General features: G+C 46.0%; 1 protein-coding gene across 10 annotated transcripts in view; it reads right to left on the bottom strand.

Moving 5' to 3' along the window:
* The window catches only part of SRCIN1 (SRC kinase signaling inhibitor 1), a 321,699-nt gene that overhangs the window by 244,652 nt on the left and 54,740 nt on the right, over positions 1–22,307 (bottom strand). For 6 of the 10 annotated variants that reach the window (XM_083582373.1, XM_083582376.1, XM_083582372.1 and 3 more), the window contains 2 exons: positions 21,331–21,465; positions 20,240–20,450 (listed from right to left, as the gene is read on the bottom strand). Coding sequence is in view for 1 of the 10 variants with exons in the window: in XM_083582368.1 (XP_083438494.1) it covers positions 15,147–15,168 (22 nt within the window). In the remaining 9 variants the exon portion in view is untranslated. Of the gene's footprint in view, positions 1–15,113; positions 15,772–20,239; positions 20,451–21,330; positions 21,466–22,307 lie in introns of those variants that run through there. The other 4 variants (XM_083582364.1, XM_083582374.1, XM_083582365.1 and 1 more) reach the window with 3 other exon arrangements.

The following is a 22,307-nucleotide window of genomic DNA, read 5'->3' as shown; positions in this document are numbered from 1 at the left end:
ACACACTATACCTTTGAAGTTTATTGGAAGCACATTCTTTCCCTCAAAGAATTCTGGGCCCTGTAGTTTATATACTGCATATCCATCAAAAAACCCTCTAAGAAGTTTACATAAGACAAAATAAAACATATGTACTGAAAAATACAGATAAAACCAAATGTTTAAGACAAGTTGGCCTATAAATCAGTATTTTTTTTAAAAAAATTAATACACATAATAAAATAAAAAGACATGTCTGGGCAGGCTTGGCTAAATACAAAAAAAAAGTTTTAGCAGGCACCAAAAACCATACAGTTAAAACACCTGCCTAATATTAATGGGTAGAGGGTGCATGCAGTGCAACCCAGAATAACAGATTCCTTGCACATTCACAATAAACATTATGTGAAATTTGTAAAAGTGTCAGTTCCAAAGACTGAAGCAGCCATGGCGTAAGGGAATCCTTCAAGTAAACTGGTTCCACATTGTTGAGGACTTTATACACTGGTAGTAATAGCGCAAATAGCATCTTATACATTTTCAAAACATTTCATTATGGGGCAACACTTGCTAGCAAGGGCACCAATAAGGGCTACTTGTGCCCTGCAGCAGACAGGACCTAGTAGCACACTGAAATTACCAGCTATAATTGCAAATGTTTCCAGACAGGAGTGCCAGCAGTCATCAACAGCAAGGGCATAGTAAGGTACAGTGTCTAGCTAAGACCAGGGAAAAGGTAAAGGTAAAGGACCCCTGACAGTTAAGTCCAGTTGTGAATGACTCTGAGCTGACGTTTGTCCGCAGACAGGTCATGTGGCCAGCATGATTAAGCCGCTTCTGGTGAAACCAGAGCAGTGCATGGAAACACCGTTTACCTTCCTGCCAGAGCGGTACCTATTTATCTACTTGGACTTTGAAGTGCTTTTGAACTGCTAGGTTGGTAGGAGCTGGGACTGAACAACGGGAGCTCACCCTGTTGTGGGGATTCGAACCGCTGACCTTCTGATTGGCAAGCCCTAGGCTCTGTGGTTTAGACCACAGCGCCACCCGGGAAACCCAGCTTCAAATCCTCACTTAGACAAGAAGCTCACTAGGAGATCATGGGTTAGTTATAAATGCTTATAAATATTCCTCACAGGGCTCTTGTGAGGATTAGATTGGGGGTTGGGGTTGGGAATGACTGCTTCCCCCAACCTCCTTGGGGGAAGGGTGGAATTTAAAATGTTTCTGTAATTAGTGCAACTATTGAACGTCTGTGCTTTAAAAATGCTGCATCATTATTTGATTTGCCAAATGCACAGCCACAACTCTACTGACAGATAAGCCCTCAGTAATACTCAGTCTTCCTTCTCGTATTTTGGCCTAACAGCTCCCCTCTCAGATACCTGTGTGTGTGTGTTTTGTCTGCCACTGTCCTTGAACCAATCCAACAGCAGATTCACACAGACTTCAAAGCTCCCTTAGTTTATAATGCACTTTGCTTTTGCACCAGCCCTTCTGTGGGTCTGCCCTGCTGATCCCACTCTGATCCCAATCGTGCTTAGAAAGCCAGTCCTGGGATTTAATAAGGAAAGTTACTCCTGCTTCTCGCATGGGTCACCAAATGTCAGGATCCTACCCAACCCATATCTCAGAGAGATCCCCTGTGATTAAGAAGTAGGGGACCCTGCAAAAAAGCCGAGTACAACTGATTTCACTTTCAATTTATTAAACTCACATATTGCTTTCCACTAATTTTCTTTTTAATCCCAAAGAAATGTACAGCCAAATTAAAAAAAAATGTGATTATGAAATTACATAAACATATCAAAACCAGATTTCTTAATGCAATATTATATCATCGGTGCTGCCTGAGAAAACAAAAGTATATTTGCATGGGGCTAAAACAATGGCATGGTTGGCACCAAGTGAGCCTCCCTGGGGAGATAAACAGGGGGCCACGACAAAGGAGGCCCATTCTCTCATCACTACCCTCTGGACTTCCCTCAGAGGCAGCACACAGGCAAGGATAATGATCGCAGGATCTGAGGAAGTGCAAGAACCCCTATTAGTCCCAAGGTAGCCTGAAGAGTCAGTGTCACCTTGGCCCCCTGATAATCCCTCTGACCATTTCCTAAGCCCTGCCTTGATCCGGTTCTCTTCCTTCACTGCTGCCTCCACCACAAAGTCTCAAGCGCAAAGGTGTCAACAGGGCTGGTAAGAACCCCAGTGTTGCTGTCAGGGGTTCCTCTTTAGCTGCCAGGAAGGTTCTGTTGCCAGTGGTCTTCTCTGGAGCAAGAAGAAGATCTAGTAAATAATGACCCAGCAGATGATCAGGAAGAGGAGGAGCTAATGGAAGCTCTGGGCCTTGCTGGGTTAGCAGCTTCCTACAGAGCACTCTTGTTCACTGCCAACTCTCATGCCAAGTGCCAGTCATGAGCAGCAAAGAAAACAAAGTCAGCCCCTGGCTTCTGTGCGGAGCAGAGCTATATAAGACTCTATGACGTGATCCTGCATTTAATATATACCGATGGAGTCCATTTTAAAAGGGGATGTGTGTATGGCCCTTAAAATGGCTATTGAGAATATTTTATTATGTTCATTAGCATGGATGGTGGTGCTAATCTACAAGAGAAAGAAAGCGCAAACAAAATACTACTCCACTGAGTGCCTCAAACTAGCAAGAGGAAGCTGTTTTGCCTGGAGAGGCCCATGCTGGAAAAAAACAGTATGCTTCAAAACTTCAAAGGAAACTTAATTTACACATGCAAAGGTTTCTTTCAGAGCTTTGTCTGTTTCAAGTAATAACTCATTAAGGTGCAAAAGGACTTGATTGCCCTGGTACAATGGGTCCTTGGATCATTCCAGGTCCATTAACCCGTCCTTTCCTGTTTGTGCCTTACAAGCATGGACTTGGTCTTTAAAATTTGGCCACTACAGGAAAGTGTCTCCTGACTTATACATGAGCTGTGGAAAGCAAAACCCTACAGATCACTTTGTTGAGAATGAACTGGGCATTACTACCCACTGTGGTCAGGCTTCTCCAATGTACCTGGGGTCGGCCTAAGACATTTTGGTGTCCTAATGGCACACGCCACCCCATCAACAATAATTAACACACACCACAGCACTGGTTCACTACCAGGAACTTGTCTTGCACGAGCTTAATTGAAACAAACCAGAGTCACCTCCTAAGTTCAGGATACTTTGCTCCCCAAAACAAAATATATAGGCAAAAGAGAAGATGTATCATGCCATATATATAAAGGTACAGCCTTATACTTTAATTAATTCCTACTTCATATCTTATGGTGATCATGTTAATGCAGTCCATCTCCCCGCTGAGATTTCTGCAGTTGCATGTTAAGTCTCTGCCTGTCTCAGGACCTTTCCCACATTTGGTTCACCTCCCCATTACCAGTCCTACCCCCATCTTATCCTCACAACAGCTCTGTGTGGCAGGTTAAGCCAAGAGATGGTGGCAGGCTCAGGATCACCTTTGCCAGCTTCATGGCTGAGTAGGCATTTAAACCCACATCTCCTCATTCCCAGTCTGACATGGCCCCTAAACATTTGGAAGAATTTCCTGAGTCTGCAAGATGTTCAGCAGTGGAGCAGGCTGCCTCGGACATTGGCAAGATCTCCATCACTAGTGGGTTTTTAAGCAGAGGTCTGACACCCATCTAGCAGGGATACTGTAGCTGTGAATTCATTGCATTGGTAGGGGTTGGCCTAGATGATCTCTGAGGTTCCTTCCAACTCTATGATTTTATGACTTTAGGCACTACAGCTTGCTGGCTCACTACCTTGAGGGGCTGTTCTAGGGATTAGTAAGGGAATAGGTGTGTGAAGCAAGTAAAAAACTCAGAAAGTACTATATAAGCATTAATAATGATAATAATAATAATATTGCAACATATGGAGCCAGACTAAGGATGACTGGATAGATTATGACGTCCACCACACACTTTATTATCCACCGAAACATTGTGAAAAGTCCATTCTGCTTTTGTGTACAGCTGGATGGTTAAGAAACATCAGGGGGAAACATACATTACATCAATATTATGCACCTTCAATCTATATCAGAGAAACACAATGGGAGCAACCTCTCCAAACTTCATTTTTCGTTTTGCAAGAATGTTCTCAATCCCAAAATAGCCTCTCCCTGGGTGAATCAGTAATAGCTTGGGGTTCTCTAAATTCTGCACCACACAGCTCTGCAGCAAGTTGGGGAGACTGTAGGAAACTGCAGTCTGCAACATCCCTAGACAAGCTTTCTCTTACTCATTTGTCCATTCATATCAGTGAATGTGGCACTTTACAGAATGAGATGCATAAGAGGTCTCTGCCCCATGATACTTACAGTCTAAAATGTTGATAGAAAAAGAGGGCGGGGAAAATGAAAGACACAGTAGTTCCACACCCTGAAAGAAAACAGTATTTGCTGTCTCTGGACAGAAACTTGAAGGAGCTCCTTTTCCATCAGCTTTGGCTCAGAGAAGGCCAAGCCTACATACCCGGGACCAACATAGTGGCAGGTCCTTTAAAAGAGGTTCCCCTTGCCCCAATGAAGATTCATGGAAGAATGTTGGAAGATTCAGGCCAGTGACTCTTCCAATGTTGGAAGATTCAGGCCAGACAAGAGAAAGGACTTATTCACATATCACATAGTGAAATTTTGGAATTGAAAGAGAATTGGATAAATTCATGGTGGATAGGTGCTACGTTCCACCTCCACTGTTGGGGGCTGTATGTCTCTGAATAGCAGCTGCTGGGAGAATCCCAAGTAGGGAGAGTGTTGCTGCACTCAGGTCCTGCTTTGGGCAAGCTTCCCATGGGCCCTGTGAGCACAGGATGCTGGACAAGACACACCTTTGGTCTGATGAAACAGGGCTCTTCTTACAATCTTAAAAGCCATATAACGAATAAGCGTGGTTCCTGCATTGCAGGGGGTTGGACTAGATGACCCTCGGGGTCCCTTCCAACTCTACAACAGTATTATTATTTTTGATGCTGTCTTATTCTGAGTCAGACCATTTGGATGTTCAGTCCACTACTGTCTACTCCAATTAGCAATGACTCCACATGGTCTCAGGCATAGATATTTCCCAAGGTCCTTTTAGCTGCAGAGGCCAGGGAGAAAACCTGGGACTCTTTCTGCATGCAGTGCTGAGCCCCAGAGCTTGTGTTAGCCTGCATAATTAACACTTTAAAAAATAAAAATAGCAACAAATATGATATGACAATCAACATGGAATGTACCACTGTTTAAATCAGGAAGCAATTTTTTAAAACTTGCTATTTATTTATTTATTTATTTGACAAGATTTATGTTCTGCTTGGTTGCCAAAATCCTCCAAGCAGTTTACTATGGAACTTGGAAACCAATTATTCATTTAGGTCCCTATGTCCTTGTTGTTAGAACCCTGAACTTAGATGGCATAATCAAGAGGGAGATCTCAGTAATAAACAGGGTTCTGTGTACACTGCACCAAGCTGGCACCAAAACGGAATTCTGCAGCCTGTATAAATGATGCCAAACAAACCAGATGCACATATAGTTGGTTATTTTGCACAATTCGTTTTGCTTATTTTACACAATTTATGCTGCTTTCATCAGAAGAGCAATGCAGGGCACTAAAAGCCTCTCCAATCCAGCCATTGTGATTTCACCGGGTGCTGTTTGCATCTTTTCAACTACCCTCACAACCTTAAGGGGTACAAACTCCACATGCGCCATTCAACATTAGAGATGCGATGGCCTCAAAAAAAGAAGAGAAGAATAGGAGGCAACATATTCCCCACCGCCACTCCATTTTTCCATTCTAGGGCCTTCATATCTCTATCCAACATTAAGCACTTTTTTTTAGTTCTGTTTACTTCAATGAGAAAAGAAAAGATTTCCCACTGAAAATGGCAGGATAGTACCATCAGGAAAAGAATTTGGGACAGAAGCTAAGGGCCTCAGTCAGAAGAATGAGCAGGAGGGGCCTCATCAGCTTACCATATTTGAAGTGAGTGAAGTAATACAGAATGGGGTCTCCAATGTGGCGCCCGTGGCACCCGCAGATGTCTTCCTGGGTGCCCATAGGGTCCCCTCCCCCACCTGCTGACAATTCAGTCAAGGAATGAAAAGGGAGATTCCCAGGATGCTGAATTATCTTAATTGAATTACATATTCTGTGCTTTTTTTCTGCACTTGCAGAGAATCTTGGCTTGCAACTTTCCACCTCATGCCAGAAAGAACAAGTCTGAGTTCACTGGAGAATAGTAGTTACAATACAGAGGTGGGAAGACTAAGCAAATGAATCAGCCTTGCCCAGGTAACCAGAGCAAAGCAGAAAGAGAGCAGAGTTGACAAGTGTTAGGTATGGGTGGCCCAACTCCAGTTTCTGAACAGAAGAGAAAGTAAGGTGTTAGATTAGAAGAATCCCTAATCTAAAACAAACCCTACCTACCCAGTCCCAGCCTGTATCCTTACCGAGATAATAAATATTATATTATAATATAATAATAATGAAATAAACCTTTCATTGTTTCAACACCTTTTTGTGTTATTTTTGGTCATGCTCTGCCTCCTACTCTCTTCTATTCTGTGAAATAGCATCTTGTTTGTTTGTTTCTATGACTTATTGATATATTACAAAGCATCTTAATGGCAAGAAATAGAACAAAGCCCCTCTCTGTCTTCTGGAGGCCTGAGGAACAATGATGAATATTAAGCGTCCAAAGCGCTTCCCAGACACAATTGTAGAATTCATCACAACTATTAAGCTTGGTCAGTATCATTATGCCTGTATCAGAGATGATGGGCTGAAGCTGAGGAAGGTAGCTTTCCTGAGACTACCTGCTGAGTTTGTGGTGGGGTTTTAGCCAAAGACCTAAATCCAGGGGATGAAATATATGGCTGGTGTTATATTGCGGGGGAAGAGGCATAGCGCAGTGAAAAAGCTTTAGTTTTGTATTCAGAAGGCCACAGGTTCAATCAATGGCAGCCCATATCTCCTCCCCTAAAGTCTGATGGGTCACCTCAGCCACCTGGCTCTGAAGATTGGCCCACAGACTCCTCAGAGAACCCCAAGAAGATACCCTCACAGTTTGAAACCCCAGGGCCTAAAACATGGGGGGCTGACCTGCGGCCATCTAGATCACCCCATAAAGTGGGGTGAAGCTGCTACCTCAGGCAGCAGAAACCTCTGAGGCGACATCCCCACAAATGTCCCACCTGCCCTGTAGGCTCCACCACTGGTGGAGAAGAGGCACCAGCACCAATGCCAATTACTGGCAAGATCTCGTGAAATATCACGGGAAATTGGCACTGGCACCGGTGGCAAAGGCAGATGGCGCAGTAGCAGTACTGGAGGCAGCACAGCAGGCAGGGACGCACTTCCTGTTTTGCCACAAATGGCAACACGGGACGAGATACGCCTGCTGCAGATATTGTGACTGCAATAACTCAGTTGGATGGATGCTGATAATGCCAAGGTTGCATGTTCGATCTCCGTATGGGACAGCTACATTTTCTGGCATTGTAGGGGCTTGGACTGGATAATCCTCAGGGTCCCATGCCATTCTACAATTCTATGATTCTATGATTCTATCTCTTTTCTTCCCTAAACATTGGTTGTGCTGGCTGGGGCTGCTGGAAGCAACAGTCCAACAACATCTGGAGGGTCATATGTTGGAAAACCCCTCGCTTAAGAGAAGCCAACAGCTGTAGAGGAAGGCAGTAGCCCTTTTAAGTAGGGATGTGCAGCATCCAGAGCGTAAGGCCCCTCACCAAGCAATACCTAGCCCAGGCTATGAAGATCTCCTAGTTGCTCCAGGGCAACTTGTATGCTGTGCCATAGTGCAGGACTGTGAACTGCGCTCACAGGACACACACCTAGGTCCCTCTCCAAGGTGCTGATCCAACTTTTCTCTGCCTTCCTGTGTGCCTGGAACCTTGGAGCTTCTCATCTCCCCTTTCCTTGGGCCATCATCACATATACATTGTGTTGGGTATCCCCCTGGGGCAGGACAGGCCCTGCCACTGAAGGATCCCTTCCCTGGTACCTCAGATGGTGGTGGAATCTGGAGAAGTGTCATAGCTCAGGATGTAAAAATAGCCACTATGCTGCTTCGTTCCCTAAAGGAAACAAATTCTTTCCCTCCACACCCACATGACATAGGCAGCCTGATTCCCTCCTCATGCCAAGAATATTCAGATGCAGCCACCCTCCCCTCCCCTTCCCAACGGCACGCTGGCAGAATGAGAGGAGTGTGTGTCTGTTGTGTGCGTACATTGGGAGGCCAGCTTACCACAGAGGGCAGAAGGCAGCTGCGCTGTCTCTAGCAATGACTGCCCAGTACAAATCAATGTACAGCAAAGAGAAGAATCAATTCCTATAATTAAATCCCAGCTTGTTTCATTTTTATTTAGAGGACTTCTCTTTTTTTCAGCCCCTTTTGGCAGCCCTCCTCCTCGCATGGTTACAACGGGCCTCTTTGCTACAGCAAAGGTTTGGTCCGACGCCTGGTACCGCTGTTAGCTCTGCACAGTCTACGCTCGGCTACAGGGCAGCTGGCTAGAGCTGGATGCTTTCTCAGTGAGAAGACTGCGGCCGCTGGAGCACTGAGCAACACTCCTTCTTTGGAGCACTGAAGAAGAAGAAGATGCAGCCACAAAGAGGACATTGATGGAAAATAAGCACATAGATCAGTTCCCCTGCATCTCGCACATTTGGCTTTTTACACAGACACAGGCAAGCAAAACAAGTGGATTTTTCCAGCGGGGCTGCAGACGTTCAAGCTGTTTTTGTGAATATTCAGTATCACAACGGGAGGAGGGGAGCCCCTTCAGAAAAGCAGTATGAACCAGGACATGATGAGATGCCAAGTGGACCAGTTCGAAACATGAGAAATTGCAGAAGGAAAAGAGGGATGCCATGAGGGTGGGGGCACGGCAGGCATTTGCAGAAGAACCCTGAAGTTTAGGGCATGTGTGTTGGCAGGGAATCCATCCTCAGCATCCCCATGAGCCTGGAGGAGTATCAGTGGGCACTTCCAGACTACTGCTATTTTTGGTAGGACTCAAGCACAATTACAGTGGGTTGGAGCTCTTGCACAAAAAACTTGCTTCCCAACATCCCAATATTTGACTTTTTACAGTGAGGGGAAATTGCACAGGAAGGTGTGGATTAACATCTGCTTTGACACAAGGTCATCTAGCCTCCCTGAAAACAGATCAGAGCAAATGCTCGTTATAAATAGCCATCAATGTCTTATCTGCCTGCAAATAAAACAGGACGAATGCTCATCTGGAAATGTCCAGTATTGCGTGACCAAGTGGCCAGACCTATGGACTGAAGCAAGGGTGGACAGACTTCAGTCCTGCAGGATCTTCTTGGTTGTTGTTCTTTTACTTGAACCCCAAGGGTCACCAACCTGAGCCAAGTGATACAGTTAGAATTAAAATATTCAGAGCCTAGGAACCTGTCTTGAGTATCAGAACTCATAGTCCTTCCACTCAGCCCAAGCTTTCTACATTTCAGCAATATAATTCAGAGTGGAAAGGGAGTCATTTTGTTACTGCTACTGTTTAGCGATTTGGAGTCAGACATCCTTGCTGATCTACTGCAAACCAACCAGAGATCTGTCAGAAGATCCAGCTCTACCATCTGCCCAAGTCTTGGGCTAAATGACCACAGAGGAAAGGCTAGGCTGGTCATTATGACATACTGGATATCCTAGAAGAATGTCAATCTGGGAACCAGGAGGATAACAAAGAGCAGTGATCTGAATGGCTAAGTAGCAGGGTCACTGCCGAGGACCCCTGAAAGGACTGCTATTATTTTACCCAGTGTATACCTTGCAACTTAAGTAAGTTTAATGGGCTGAATAGTTCAATATGCTGATGTTTTAAGAGAAATAGCTACACAGGGCACATCTGCGTGCTGTCCAATTCATCTTAATGCACTCTGAATGGAAGCCAAGCAGATTCGAGAGGTGATGAACTAGTAAGCTGTTAATAGCTCTAGAGCAGCTTCTGAAGAGTCCTTAATACATAGGAAGCTACCTTATACTTGAGTCAGACCACTGGCCCATCTAGAGACTAGTGGTCTTTCCCAGCTCTACCTGGAGATGTCAGGGGTTGAACCTGGGCCCTTCTGCCAAAGAGATATGATCCTTCCCCAAAGGCAGAACAGCGTAGTGTGGAAAGGAAGCAGAAGTGCGTGTTGCAATATGGGTCTGTTTCGGAGTAAGAAAGAGACCCCAAAGCTTAGTTGCTGGTGGATGGGCTACACATTAGGACTTGGCTCTGCAGCCCATCCCAGTTTTGATTCCTTAGACCTGTGTCAGCAATGCCGACTCTTTTCTCTGTACCCTTTTCAACACCTCCACTGCTTCCCCCCCTTTCTAGCAGTTGCTAGGCAACTGCAGGCTGTCCTCCCTGACCATCTCCAAGTCAATCTCCAGCCCTCAGGCCCCAGCACACAGGACAAAAATAATCCATCAATTCAAAGGCATGGGCCAGCAGCCCTCTGCTACTACTCCATCTCCCTAGCCTTCCACCCCCTACTTCCTACGTGCCCCTATTTGCCATGAAAATAAAGACTTCAGACTTGGGGGGGGGGGGTTAATGTATTTAAGACTCAAACTGATCTAGTTCAACATTCAGCTAGGTGCCATAACAAACGTCACAAGCAGTCCAGAAATTGATGGCAGCAGAGCTGGTGTTTCACTGAGTGGCTATGAACCGAGTGCTCCTGGTTCGAATCTCACTTCAAGACCGAACTCAACAGTTCAGGTGTGGGAAACCTTTAGCCCTCAGGTTGTTGCCATTACAGTACTGGCCATGCTTGCTGGGGCTGATGGGAGTTGTCGTTCGACAACATCGGGAGGGCCAAACTTTCCCCACGCCTGCAGTATGCGGTCTTTGGCAAACCACTCACGCTGAGCCCCAGTCCCTGCCCCTTCTGTAATATGGGTCAGCTACACGGGGTTATTGTTAAGGAATACTGAGATAAAGCTTTGAGTGCTAAGGAAATAGGAAATATACCTCTCCAGCGGGGTGCGGGGAGAGAGAAGCAAGTGCAAGTGGGACTTGCAACAAAATGTAGTGGTATGGATTGCTGCTCCACAGGGTTCCAGCCACTCAAACGCACTCCCTGCTCCCATTTTCCCATCTCCTCCTCACCCGCAGTCTTTCATGCCCACTGAGCATACTCAGTCATCATTGAGCCGTTTTGCAGGGGGAGTCCCCCTAAAGTTCCTTTCCCCACTAAACGTATTCTGTACTTTTGCAAGCCTTTGGGAATCTCCTGAGTCTGCTAATACCCCCCACCCCCTCCTGTGTATGGGTGGTGCTGTTTCGGCTACATAAACAACGGCACTCGCGGTCTGAGAACATTGGAAATGGAAGGAATCATAAATACCAAGCATTATTATTTTCCCAGTAACTGTGCATGAAATTCAACAGCTGTGATGGGGCGTTTGAGAAGGAATAGGGAGTGCCGTCCCTCTTGCCTTCCCCTCAACCCACCCGCTTGCTTCTTTCACCCTTCCCCACCTAACCCCACACACTCCTGCCATCAGAGCTCCTCAGCCTGTTTCAGCTCCTCCCTCCTTGCTGGGCCCCACTACCAACTTTTACTGCTAATTTACCTCACTTCCCCTCCAGTGCTGCTGGCTCCAGTCTTTTTTTGAGGTGGTATGACAATCTTCCATTCCAACACTGAGAGTGCTTGACCAGGAAGGCTGTGCCTTGCTGTGTTGCTGGGCAGCCTAACGGGGCGTGATTTTCCGAGGCTACGGTCATCCAGAGCACTACATGCTCCATTTAGCCCCATCCGAAAGTGAGTTCTTGAGATGGACATGGGCAACACACATCATACCACTCTTCCAACTCAAGAACTGGCCTTGTTTCCCTAGATCTGTTTCCCTATCCCTTTCAGTACTCCCGTTTTCCTCTCCCTAAAGCATGACAAAGAGATGTGGTTTTGGGAACTGTCTATTTATATATACAAGTAATTATCAACCCCAGTCCCTAGATTCTGGCTGAAAGAAGTAACTTGGCCCCAGAGCAAAAGGCTCCACTGCTGGCTATCATGGTTTGTAAATACTAGGGAGACTATTCCTCCTGTGCCTTGATTTGAAAAGTGGCTTATTCTATTATTATTCTATGATGGCCATCAAAACACACTGTAGCAAAGAGTTTCACGGATTATATACATGCAGAGTGAAGTGGTTTTTTTCTTTTTGTTCCAGTGGTGAAGGAAGGAGCATATCTTGTTTTCTCCTGCTCCGGAGGATAGGACCTGGACCCATGGCTTCGTTACAAGAAAGGAGATTCTGACTAAACATCAGGAAGACCTTTCTGATGAGAGGAGCCGTTCCATGGTGGAATGGGCTCCCTTGGAAGGTGGTGGACTCTCCTTCCCTTGGAGGTTTTTAAGCAGAGGTTGGGTGGCCATCTGCCATGGATGCTAGGATTGAGATTCCTGCCTTGCAGAGGGTTGGAAGAGACGACCCTTGGGGTTACCTTCCAACTCTTACCATTCCATGGTTCTATATTTTTAAAATGCTGTGTCTTTCTCTGGTGAGCCTCTGGTGAGTCTCTGCCCTGCCAACTCCTTTAAGCTTCCCAACTCCTCCCTGACTCACACGCCCTTTGAAACTCTTCCTTCCTTGCCCTGTGTCACTCTGTCCTCCTCAGCAGCCTGATTCTAAACAAAGGGAAAAGTTCCAAACCTCTCTATTGTATTATAAGAGCCAAGCGGTTGCTTGTGTACTAAGCACGGCATCTATTTTATTTTTTGATTCAACAACGTCGCAGCACTTCTACGAACGTAAAAGGCCTTTTTTTGCTTAGAAATGTCTTTCTTTACCCACCACCAAACACTGAGAATCCCACAAACTTCAGATTTATTCACCTTTGTCGCTAGCTTTATTATCAGCACATACATTTTGATTTTCAAATCTCCCCTACTGCCAGCAGATCAAGGCCAGGCCTGGAGTAAAGGGGCTGGTGAGGACAGGGGCAAAACAGAGAACTTTTTGGAACTGGGCAACTCCCGCCTTAGAGGCCAGATCACACATACCTAGGGGGGGAAATCCTTCTGTTGCTCTGTCAAGGATAATGTATGAAAGAAACACAAAGGACTGCTGCTTCTCCAAACCCTTAAGCAAATCTCTCTTGCCTTTTAGAATTCCCACTTCCCCCAAGGTTTCTTTTTGCTGCTGCAAATGAATTAAAATGCATGCACCTACACATGTCTTATCTGTATTGTCTTATCAGTACCTGTATTGGATTTGAAATCACTTTTATATATGAAATTATTTTAAATTGTTTTTTGTAAATGCAATCGTCTTTATGTTTTGTTGTATTGTGAAATTGCCTAGAGACACTTCAAACGAAGTAACTAATGAATTAAATTATTGTTGTTATTCATGATAATGTCTTATCATACGGCAAGTGGAATGGCAATAGAACATTTAATGATCTAAAACTTGAGCGTTATCCTATTTGCCTCGTATTCATATTTAATTTCACTCCCTTCTTTTTAAAACTGCATCGATGCCAGGAGGGAGGCAGGTGAAGATAAGAAGATTCCTGCCCTGTGTGTCCCAGTGAAATGCAGGAGGGGTGGGGGTTTCACCCCTCGAGGGAGCTGTTAAGCTGCTCTTGTGCACTTCTTGCAAAAGTCAAGGCAGAGGCTCCCTCTTCAAGACATCTGCATACCTAAAGTAAGATGCCCCTGGAATTCTGGCAACCCCAGGCCATTATGTGGTTGCCTCCGTGGCTAAGCCAGCCGTAACCCCAACATCAACCATCTCTCTGTTTCCTTACTCCTCCCATCAGAGACCGGTCTCGCACCATAAGACTCTTCTCTTCCAGACCCTCTTGTGAACCTCAAGTGGACACCCAACTCGATCACAAGCTCTTCCCTTGAAAGAGGCTGGCACACGGTAGCTGGCCAAGTGGGGAGAGGGTGAAGAGAGAGAAAGAACCTTGCTAGGTAATTTTTTTTAAAAAAGAATTGCACATATCTAAGATACCTCCAACACGTACATTTGCGTGCACAACATCTCCCGGGAAACGTGCTTCTTAACCATCCATCATGCATGTCCCCACACAAGCATCCTATGTTCTGCATCACAAAGGTGAGAGAGAGAAAGAAAGAAATCAATGCATTCTTTTCTGTTCTCCCCTCTCATATCCCTGATGTGGCTTTCTTTTCTTTATTTTGGTCCTGCACCGATGCTCAGGGAAGGAAGCAAAGAATCCCCAAGTTGGCGATGCAACCTGAAATCCAAAGGGTCTCCCACTCTGCGATCACACTCAAGCTACTGAGAAGAAGACGAAGAAGAAGAAGAAAACCCCCATCAATCGTCTCTCCTCTTCACATCTTTACTCTTTCTTTCTCTCAGTTACTTTCTCTCCCCCCAGTCCCTACTGCCTTCCTGAGTTAACAAAGCAATCAGCAATAACCTTAATCTCCAGCAGGGGAGAAAAAAATAATAATAATAAAAAGGGGTGGTTTGTGTGTGGGGAGGGGGGAAAACAGCAGTGCAACCATTGACAAACTGAAATCAGCAGGCAAATCTTTATGTACCTTTTCATGCCAGGTGGCGGGGGGGGGAGGTAACAAAGGGGCTCTTCTACCTATCAATATGTGCTGCCTGTCCCCCCTCCCCCCTCTATTTTCAGCAATATTTCTAGGGCAGCAGATTCGGTAGCTAGTTAATCTCCCCGGAGCTCAGCAGCCTTGACAACAATGGGGTGGGGAAATATACAGACCCAAAGAAAGCACTGGCCGCACAGCTGCTCAGTGTTTATATATTAAGATCTCTCCCCCAGCACACACACCCTACCACCCACTTAAGTGGCAGATTTGATAGTCAGAATCCTACCTTGCCTCCCCAACCACAAGGGGCAGGGGGGAGCTTCTGTCACCCCGCCACACACCCCTTTTTCCCTTTACAAAAAAAAAGATAACAACACCACAACCACGTCCATTCCCTGTGTTTCGATTCCAAGCAAAACGCCGACACCTCCGGCTATAAGGGCACAACCAGAGCGTCAGGAGCATCGTTAAGGTACCGGCGGGGTTTGGGAAAGAGAAAGGGAGGGTTGAGAAAAAAAACAAAACACCAATAAAAAAAAATACCTGCTACTTAAGAATGGATGAACATTGACATGCCTTGAGACGGTGTATTTCCCATTGTTGTCTCGGCTTTGTTCCTCTGCCTCCGTCTGCCTTGTCTGTCAGTCACTCTGCCTCTCTCTTTCTTTCTCTCTCTCTCTGTCTCTCGCGGACTCGCTCAGGCCCAGCCAACCATCAGAGCTCGGTGGCAGAAGTGCAACAAGAGAGTGCGGGTGAGTGTGTGTGCGGGTGAGTGTGTGTGTGCGCGCACGCCTTGGCGATAGTACAAAGGAACAGAATGGGCAAAACACATTAGCTCATGATAGATTAATGTGCTGGGGGGAGACACATACTCTCTCTCTCTCCTTCTCCCCCTCTTAAAGGCCCCTACCTTTTATTCAGAGATGGGTGTCTAGCAAAAACGCCAGGAGGATATCACGGTGGTAATAAGAATACAAGGGCGGTGCATAATTACTGGCATATGCTGCCAAGTCCGGTGGAGGCAGCCGAACCTGTGTGGCCGCAATGCAAAGGCAAATCCGTGGCTTCCCCCTTCTCTCTCTCTCTCTCTCTCTCTCTCTCTCTGTCTCTCTCTCTTTCTCCTTCTCTCTGCATAAGCTGGGTTCCACAGGTAACGTATAGACAAGGTAACTCTAGAACTGCTGCAACCATGAACCTACATGTAGTAAAGTTGTTCACAGGTATGTGCTGTGAAAACACATATATATTCCTATTTGACAGGAGTATTGGGGGTGGGCGGGCAGCAACTTGCCAAAGGCTATGGCACGACTCGAGTCCAGTGGCCTCCCAATCCCTGGCCACTTTATTCTCTGCCCACAAATGTATGCCACTGGTCAGCAGGTAAAGATATGGGACTCAGAAGGCCAATGGACTCCAGTTAATCTGTGTTCAGAGTGCTTTGAAATGCATATGTTTGCTTGCTTACTCCTCAGGACAACCCTGATGTTGGCTGCAGTGGAAATAGAGCAGTCTGTGCAAATCACATCCACAGCTGCCTGGAGATAGGAGCCTAGGCATTGTCCTGTTCCAAGCCCTACCCTGCAGGGCTGTTGAGAAGACAACGACGTAAAATGTTACTTGAAAGATGCATTTGAAACAGAGAGGACAGAAGAGAAATCAGCGGAAGCTCTACGATCTGCAGCCGTCACTCACAGCGCCCCCACCCCCATCTCCAGATGGAAATTGGTATTGATTTCACTGGAAGGGACAATTTCATCAGAAAAGAAAATTGGAAGGGGTGATGGGGGTAGGAGAAGGAGATGGAAGAATAAGCTCAATGCAGTTTCTTTGTTGCAATCATTTCCCCCAGATAGCGTGGCAGCTGTCAATCATGCCTTAGCCACTCTCAGTCCATTGTTTGGCAGCTCAGCGTTCTTTTCACACACCGTATTTTTCACCCTATCGGACGCACTTTTCCCCCTCCAAAAATGAAGGGGGAATGTGTGTGCGTCCTATGGGGCGAATACAGGCTTTCGCTGAAGCCTGGAGAGCGAGAGGGGTCGGTGCACACCGACCCCTCTCGCTCTCCAGGCTTCAGGAAGCTATCTGCAAGCCATGGGATAGCTGCGCGAAGTCGCACAGCTCTCCCATGGCTTGTAGAGAGCTGCCTGCACCCCGAAGCCTGGGGGCGCGCTGAGCTCAGCGCCCCCCAGGCTTCGGGCCTCGTGCAGCTCTCCCACGGCTTGTGGAGAGCTGCCTGTTCTGGGGGCTGGGGTCGGGGGAAGCTCGGGCTTCCCCCGCCCCAGCCCCACGCCAGGGGGGGAAATAATTTTTTTTTTCTTTATTTCCCCCCCAAAAAACTAGGTGCGTCCTATGGGCCGGTGCGCCCTATGGGCCGAAAAACACGGTAATTATCAGCAAGGCAGCAGCAAGTTTGGATCTAGTTTTCTAGCCTGGAAGCTGGTCACTCTCCACCCCAACCCCCAACCCGGTTTGCAAGAGTATCTCTGAATTTTTATTTCAAGAAACGCTTCTAGTCCTCAAGCTTGCCCGAAACCTGCAAATACAGACATTTGTAGTGAGTTAAGGAGGGTGAAAAGAACCAAAGGATTATAGGATCTAGCTGAAGATTCTCTAAAACAAGGGAGTCCATCACAAACAGCAGGCAGACAGTTCACATAGGTTATCTGCAACAAGGCATTTATTTTAGAAGTACTCTTTTATGTGCAATTCCTTGGTCGCTTCATGCCTATGAATATGGGTGCCTATTGGATTGCATCATGTGAGGCAATTGGTGGGGAGCATACTGAAGTGCTGCAGAAGACAGCACTTTGTTTGCACCCTACTGACTGGAGGAGATTGTTAAATGAACAGAAGGCACTATCATACTGTGTTCCCGGCTGGAGGGAAGCTCGTTTTCTTTTGGCAACATTATGTGGGATAATTAATCCCGGGCTTAAAGTGAATATAAGCAGGCTTTCTGTGTCTGCAACTTGCCACTGACCTCACTCTAGTAACCTGGTTCTACAAAACATACAAACAGGTTCACCCCATGCAGAGGTTTGTTTATGCGACATTTTCGTGCGCATAAAATGCAATGCCATCATTCCTCCATAGCAACCCTGAAAGGTAGAGCACCGCTCCTAATAATTTTAGAGGGGGGAGAATGAAGGCTGAGAGAGGAAGAAGATGGCCTGCTAGATACCATTGGAATTAACTGGTCATACTTCCAGGTAGACTTACATAAGATTGCAGTGTTAGAAGGCATTTACTGGGCTGATGGATCAGCAGGGAACTAAACCCAAGTCAGAAACCAATCATTTTGTTCGTTACTCCATGTCAATCTCAAAATAGATGAAGAAGGAGAGGTTTATCAAAGTCTTGACAATCCTTACAAGAAATGCCCTCTTTTTAGGCTGTGTACACGTCACAGACATGACTTTGCCCAAAGAAACCTGGAAACTCTAGTATGCCCCTCATGTAACTGAAATTCCCAGCACCCTTAAACTACAGTTCCCAGTTTAACCCAGAAAACATTATGCAAGGCCTGCAAACGTACAGCCCACTGCTGTTAAACCTATGGCCTGCCATTTGTATGCAGCATGCCAGCCAGGTATTTGTTATTTATTTTGAATAGCAAATGTTTATACTCCACCTTTCCCTTTATAAACTAATTTTCAAGGCAGCTTAGAACAAAATTCATAAAACAATGAAACCACGAACAGTAATAAAATAGCAGCGCAAGACTAAAAGCAGCAGCCATAAAGAGACATAAAAGGTGCACTATTGTTAATTAAAAGCTGGGGAGAAGCAAGGCAGTCTTGGCATGGCATCGAAATACAAGGCTGATTTAACAACTTGGCTAATAGCCTGAGGCTGTGATCATGAACTCTGGCAGAAAAGAGACAGAGCATTGCCCATCTCCTCTGCCTTTCCACTCGGTTCCATGCTAGCCACAACAGAAGGGAATGGCAGAGAGTAGGTGGAGCAATCTGTCCTTCCTTAACCAACCCACTGGGTAGGAGTCCTTCTTTTCCTTTATTTCATTTTCTTACTAGTCTAAGAATCCAGCAGCTTGAGTTTCATTGCCGGCCAAGGAGGGGGAGCTTCCCCCTCTGTGGCCAGCATGGAATCGCAGGCTATTAGCCCCTCAACAGGCAAGCAAACTTTTCTGCATGTTATTAACTTCTGTGGGCTTCATTACAAGGCTGATCTAAAGGGCAATAAGGCTGGCCTGCCAGGAGCTCAGTGGATCCCTTGATTTTGCAGCACCAGCTTTGTAGAGTGCCATAGACAGCCAAGGGGTCTTGAGTCAAATGCGTGAGCCATGCAACATGAGACGCTGTTGACTCTTCCATATGCCATCACCTTGAACAAGATCAAATGCTCTTGTAGGAATGCCCTTGTTTATTCAACAAGGGTGTGCAGAGAGGCATTCATAGTGAATGTTCCATTGGGGGCTCGCCAAGGCCAGAGCCTGTGCATCTTCTAAGTAGGGCTGTGTGAATTTAGGATCCTTAACAAGGCTCTAGGGTCTTTAAGCCACATAGGTTGGTTGGGAAGCATGGAGATAACAGTGCAGAAGCCAAAGGCAAGTGGAGCTGAACAGGATTCTCGATTGCAAAGGGACCGGGGGTTCTGTGCTCAGTACAGCTCCTTCCTTTGATTAGTAGAAGAAGAAAATGCATGATACACAGAATTCAGCTTTTCTTGCAGGAGAATGTTCTTGCTGATATTTTTCCCTTTTCTCTCTGTCCTTTAGCACAGAGTAAGTACAGCCCTGCTTATGTCCCATCCCACTAAGATCAAACATCCTCTTAGCAACAGCAGCTATGCACGACTTTCAAGACAGCCCAGGACACATGGAGAGGCTTTCTTCGTGACTGTCCTGAAGTAATAAAACTCCCCCCCCCCAAAAAACATTCTTTTTTCCCCTTTTCTTTTCTTTTTTGAAGCTCACCCCATAGGCTGATGTTTGGGGTCTGGGTATAACTCCAATGAAGTAATAATAGTGTTTTTTCATCTACTATGATTTTTAATGTTTATGTGGGATTGGCTTTTAATGGGATAGTTTACATTTGCTTTTTAAATCCATTATTACCTGCCTTTAACCTTTTGGAGGGGAACAAGCATAATAAGAAGAACAACAACCCTAAATGATTATGAAACACAATCTTCTATTGTGCTTTTGAGTGTTCAGAGATTGTTCATGCATTACCTTTGTTGCAATAAACAACCCAATAAGACAGGTGAGTATTATTATTCCCATACTGCAGATGGGGTGTGGGGAGGCTGAAATAATATTGGGCACCCCAAGACCGCCTAGGCAACATACGAACCAGGGGCTGCCTGATTCATCTCTCAGTCTCTTAGCGACTATGCAGCACCAGAAAGAAATCCAAAGAGAAAGTTCTCAAATGCCTATTTCAAAGAACAGCGACAACACATTAGCTCCACCTATCCACCAAGCCCTTTATTTTAAAAGGGCAGGTCGTCGTTTCTGAACTGCAAAGTTCAAACAGATCTGGGAGAAGTGACAGCCCGGCTCCACAGCATTTTTCTCAAGGTAAGATATGGAAACACAGCACAGGTGCCTCTTGCCACCGCCACTCATTTTCACATGAATTATACCTCTTTGCACCTCTTTGCCGCTCCAAGCCATGCACTACTAAGCAAAACTGGTTACTCACCTCACGAAAGGGACAGTCAAGGTAACGCAGACTGGCGCTGGGCTCTGCTTTGAAGTCCCGGTGAGCGGAAAGCAGGCCTGGAAAACTGGGGTGCCTTTGTCTTCTTTTTCCCCTCCCGGCATTTGGTGCCTGTAATTTTAGGAGCGCGTTGAGACAGGTACGTACGGCGTTTGCTCTTCTTGGGGCTTCCAAGGAGATCAGGTATCCACCTCTGGGAAAAGCACACGGCGAGAATGAATTAGAGAGAGGGGGGTAGGGAGGAGGCTGATTGGTGTGGGGAGGTCTTCCCTGGAGGAAGCTTCTCCATCACTAGAAAGCAGGTGTGTCTCTGGGTGGAGGTGCTTGAAACTCCCATTGCTTCTCTCCCCCCGCCCACCCTCCCTCACACAAACACACTTGTTTTAAGAACAAGCAAAGTGAAAAGGAAATAAATCAATGAATAATTGAAAAGATGACCATTGATCTTTTTACATCCTGGCTGTCTAGACCTGGCTGGCACACACAGAAAGAGAGCGAGCGAGCGAGAGAGAAAGAAAGAAAGAAAGAAAGAGGGGCCCAGAGAAAGGGATTACTTCCAAAAGGTTTGTTCCAGGTCCTCAGCAAGGAAACATTCGCAAAAAGGAGGCATATTTTAGACACCAGAAGAATCGGCCAATTCAATCAGCCTCCTCCATTCCACCAAGATCACATCCCTCTTCTAGCCGAGACTTCCCTGTTGGCACCAAGTAGGATATTCTCCCTTCTGGCTACAGGGGTGGGGAGTCTTTGGCCCAGGGGCCAAATTTGGCCTTCTAGGCTTCTGTTTTGGGCCTTTGGAGCCCTAACCGACCAGGCCACACCCCTTACTGGCCCTGCTTCACGGCCCAAGTGTTTATCCCCAGCTGGAATTTGTCCCTGAACTCTGATTGTACTCCTCGGCTGCCTGGATGGAGGATAAAGAGGGGTGTGTGAATATGTGGCCGTCTCCCCTGATCTCACTGCCCTCTCATTTTGCGCCACCCCAGCATGCAACAGTGCTGTCACTGCTACGCCACACATTCCCTCACGTAAAACTGCTGCATGGTGCACTGCTCCCCATGTCGTAGCACTACCTCTGAGGTTCAGAGTGCTGAGATTCATAAGGCCAGGGTTGCTGGTGGTTTCTGAACCGAGGGATACATTCGGAAAGCAAAGAAAGAATCTCTTGTGGTTGGTACCAAATACTCATTTCACAGAGAAGTGGAGACCTAAAAAAAAAGGATCACCCTTAACCACACGATAATAAAAGCAAACAAAACAAAACAAAAACACCAAGCCCTTTCAATTTTGTTTTTTGTTTTTATATTTCCAGTAGGGTCCTGCACATCCCTTTACTCTTCTGAAGGCTCAACAGAAATTAGGAAAAGAAAAGTATGCAAAACAAGCAAATACATGCAGATTTGCTCAATTTGCATAGTACATACAAGCTGCGAAACTTGATGGGAGGCTTCAGATTTGATATTTCTTTAGTTCAAAGTATACCCAAGATCTGACTGTAATGCAGAAAGAAAGGTGGGAAGGAAGATTCTGAAAACCTTCTGAGGTTTCTTCTGCATGAGTCAAGGCCCTTTGAAAAATCTGCAAAAGCTTCCCAAGAGTACAGGAGCTTTTGTTGCTTTGGCTAGATCCTTAGGATAGAGTTATGGAAAGAGATGAGAAGAGAGTTATAAGTGGCTGTTTTTAATGGCTAGCCCTGCATAACCTGTAAGGGCTAGTTGCATGTTTGCACAGAAGACAAGGCAGATTAACACGCCTGTGTCCACAACACTGTTGTCAGGGTGCGATTACAGGGATGACAGTATAACCAAGGGACAGATGCGTGTGGGAAGCTTGTGTGGGAAGACTTTATAAATATATAGCCTCTTTTAAAAAAACATGAGTCACTCCCAACTTGCTTTTACCCGCTCCCAACACATACAATTTCTTCTTCTGCTGCTTCAGATAAGACACCTTTCATGCACCTTTTAACCCACCCATCCCCTGACTTGCATATATGTGGTTGGGCAGCGAAAGGTGAGCCTTATTCACAGACAGATCAAAACATTTTGCT

Source organism: Podarcis filfolensis (assembly GCF_964270895.1).
Source record: "Podarcis filfolensis genome assembly, chromosome: 13".
Taxonomy (NCBI): domain Eukaryota; kingdom Metazoa; phylum Chordata; class Lepidosauria; order Squamata; family Lacertidae; genus Podarcis; species Podarcis filfolensis.
This window is presented reverse-complemented; position numbering and strand designations above follow the sequence as displayed.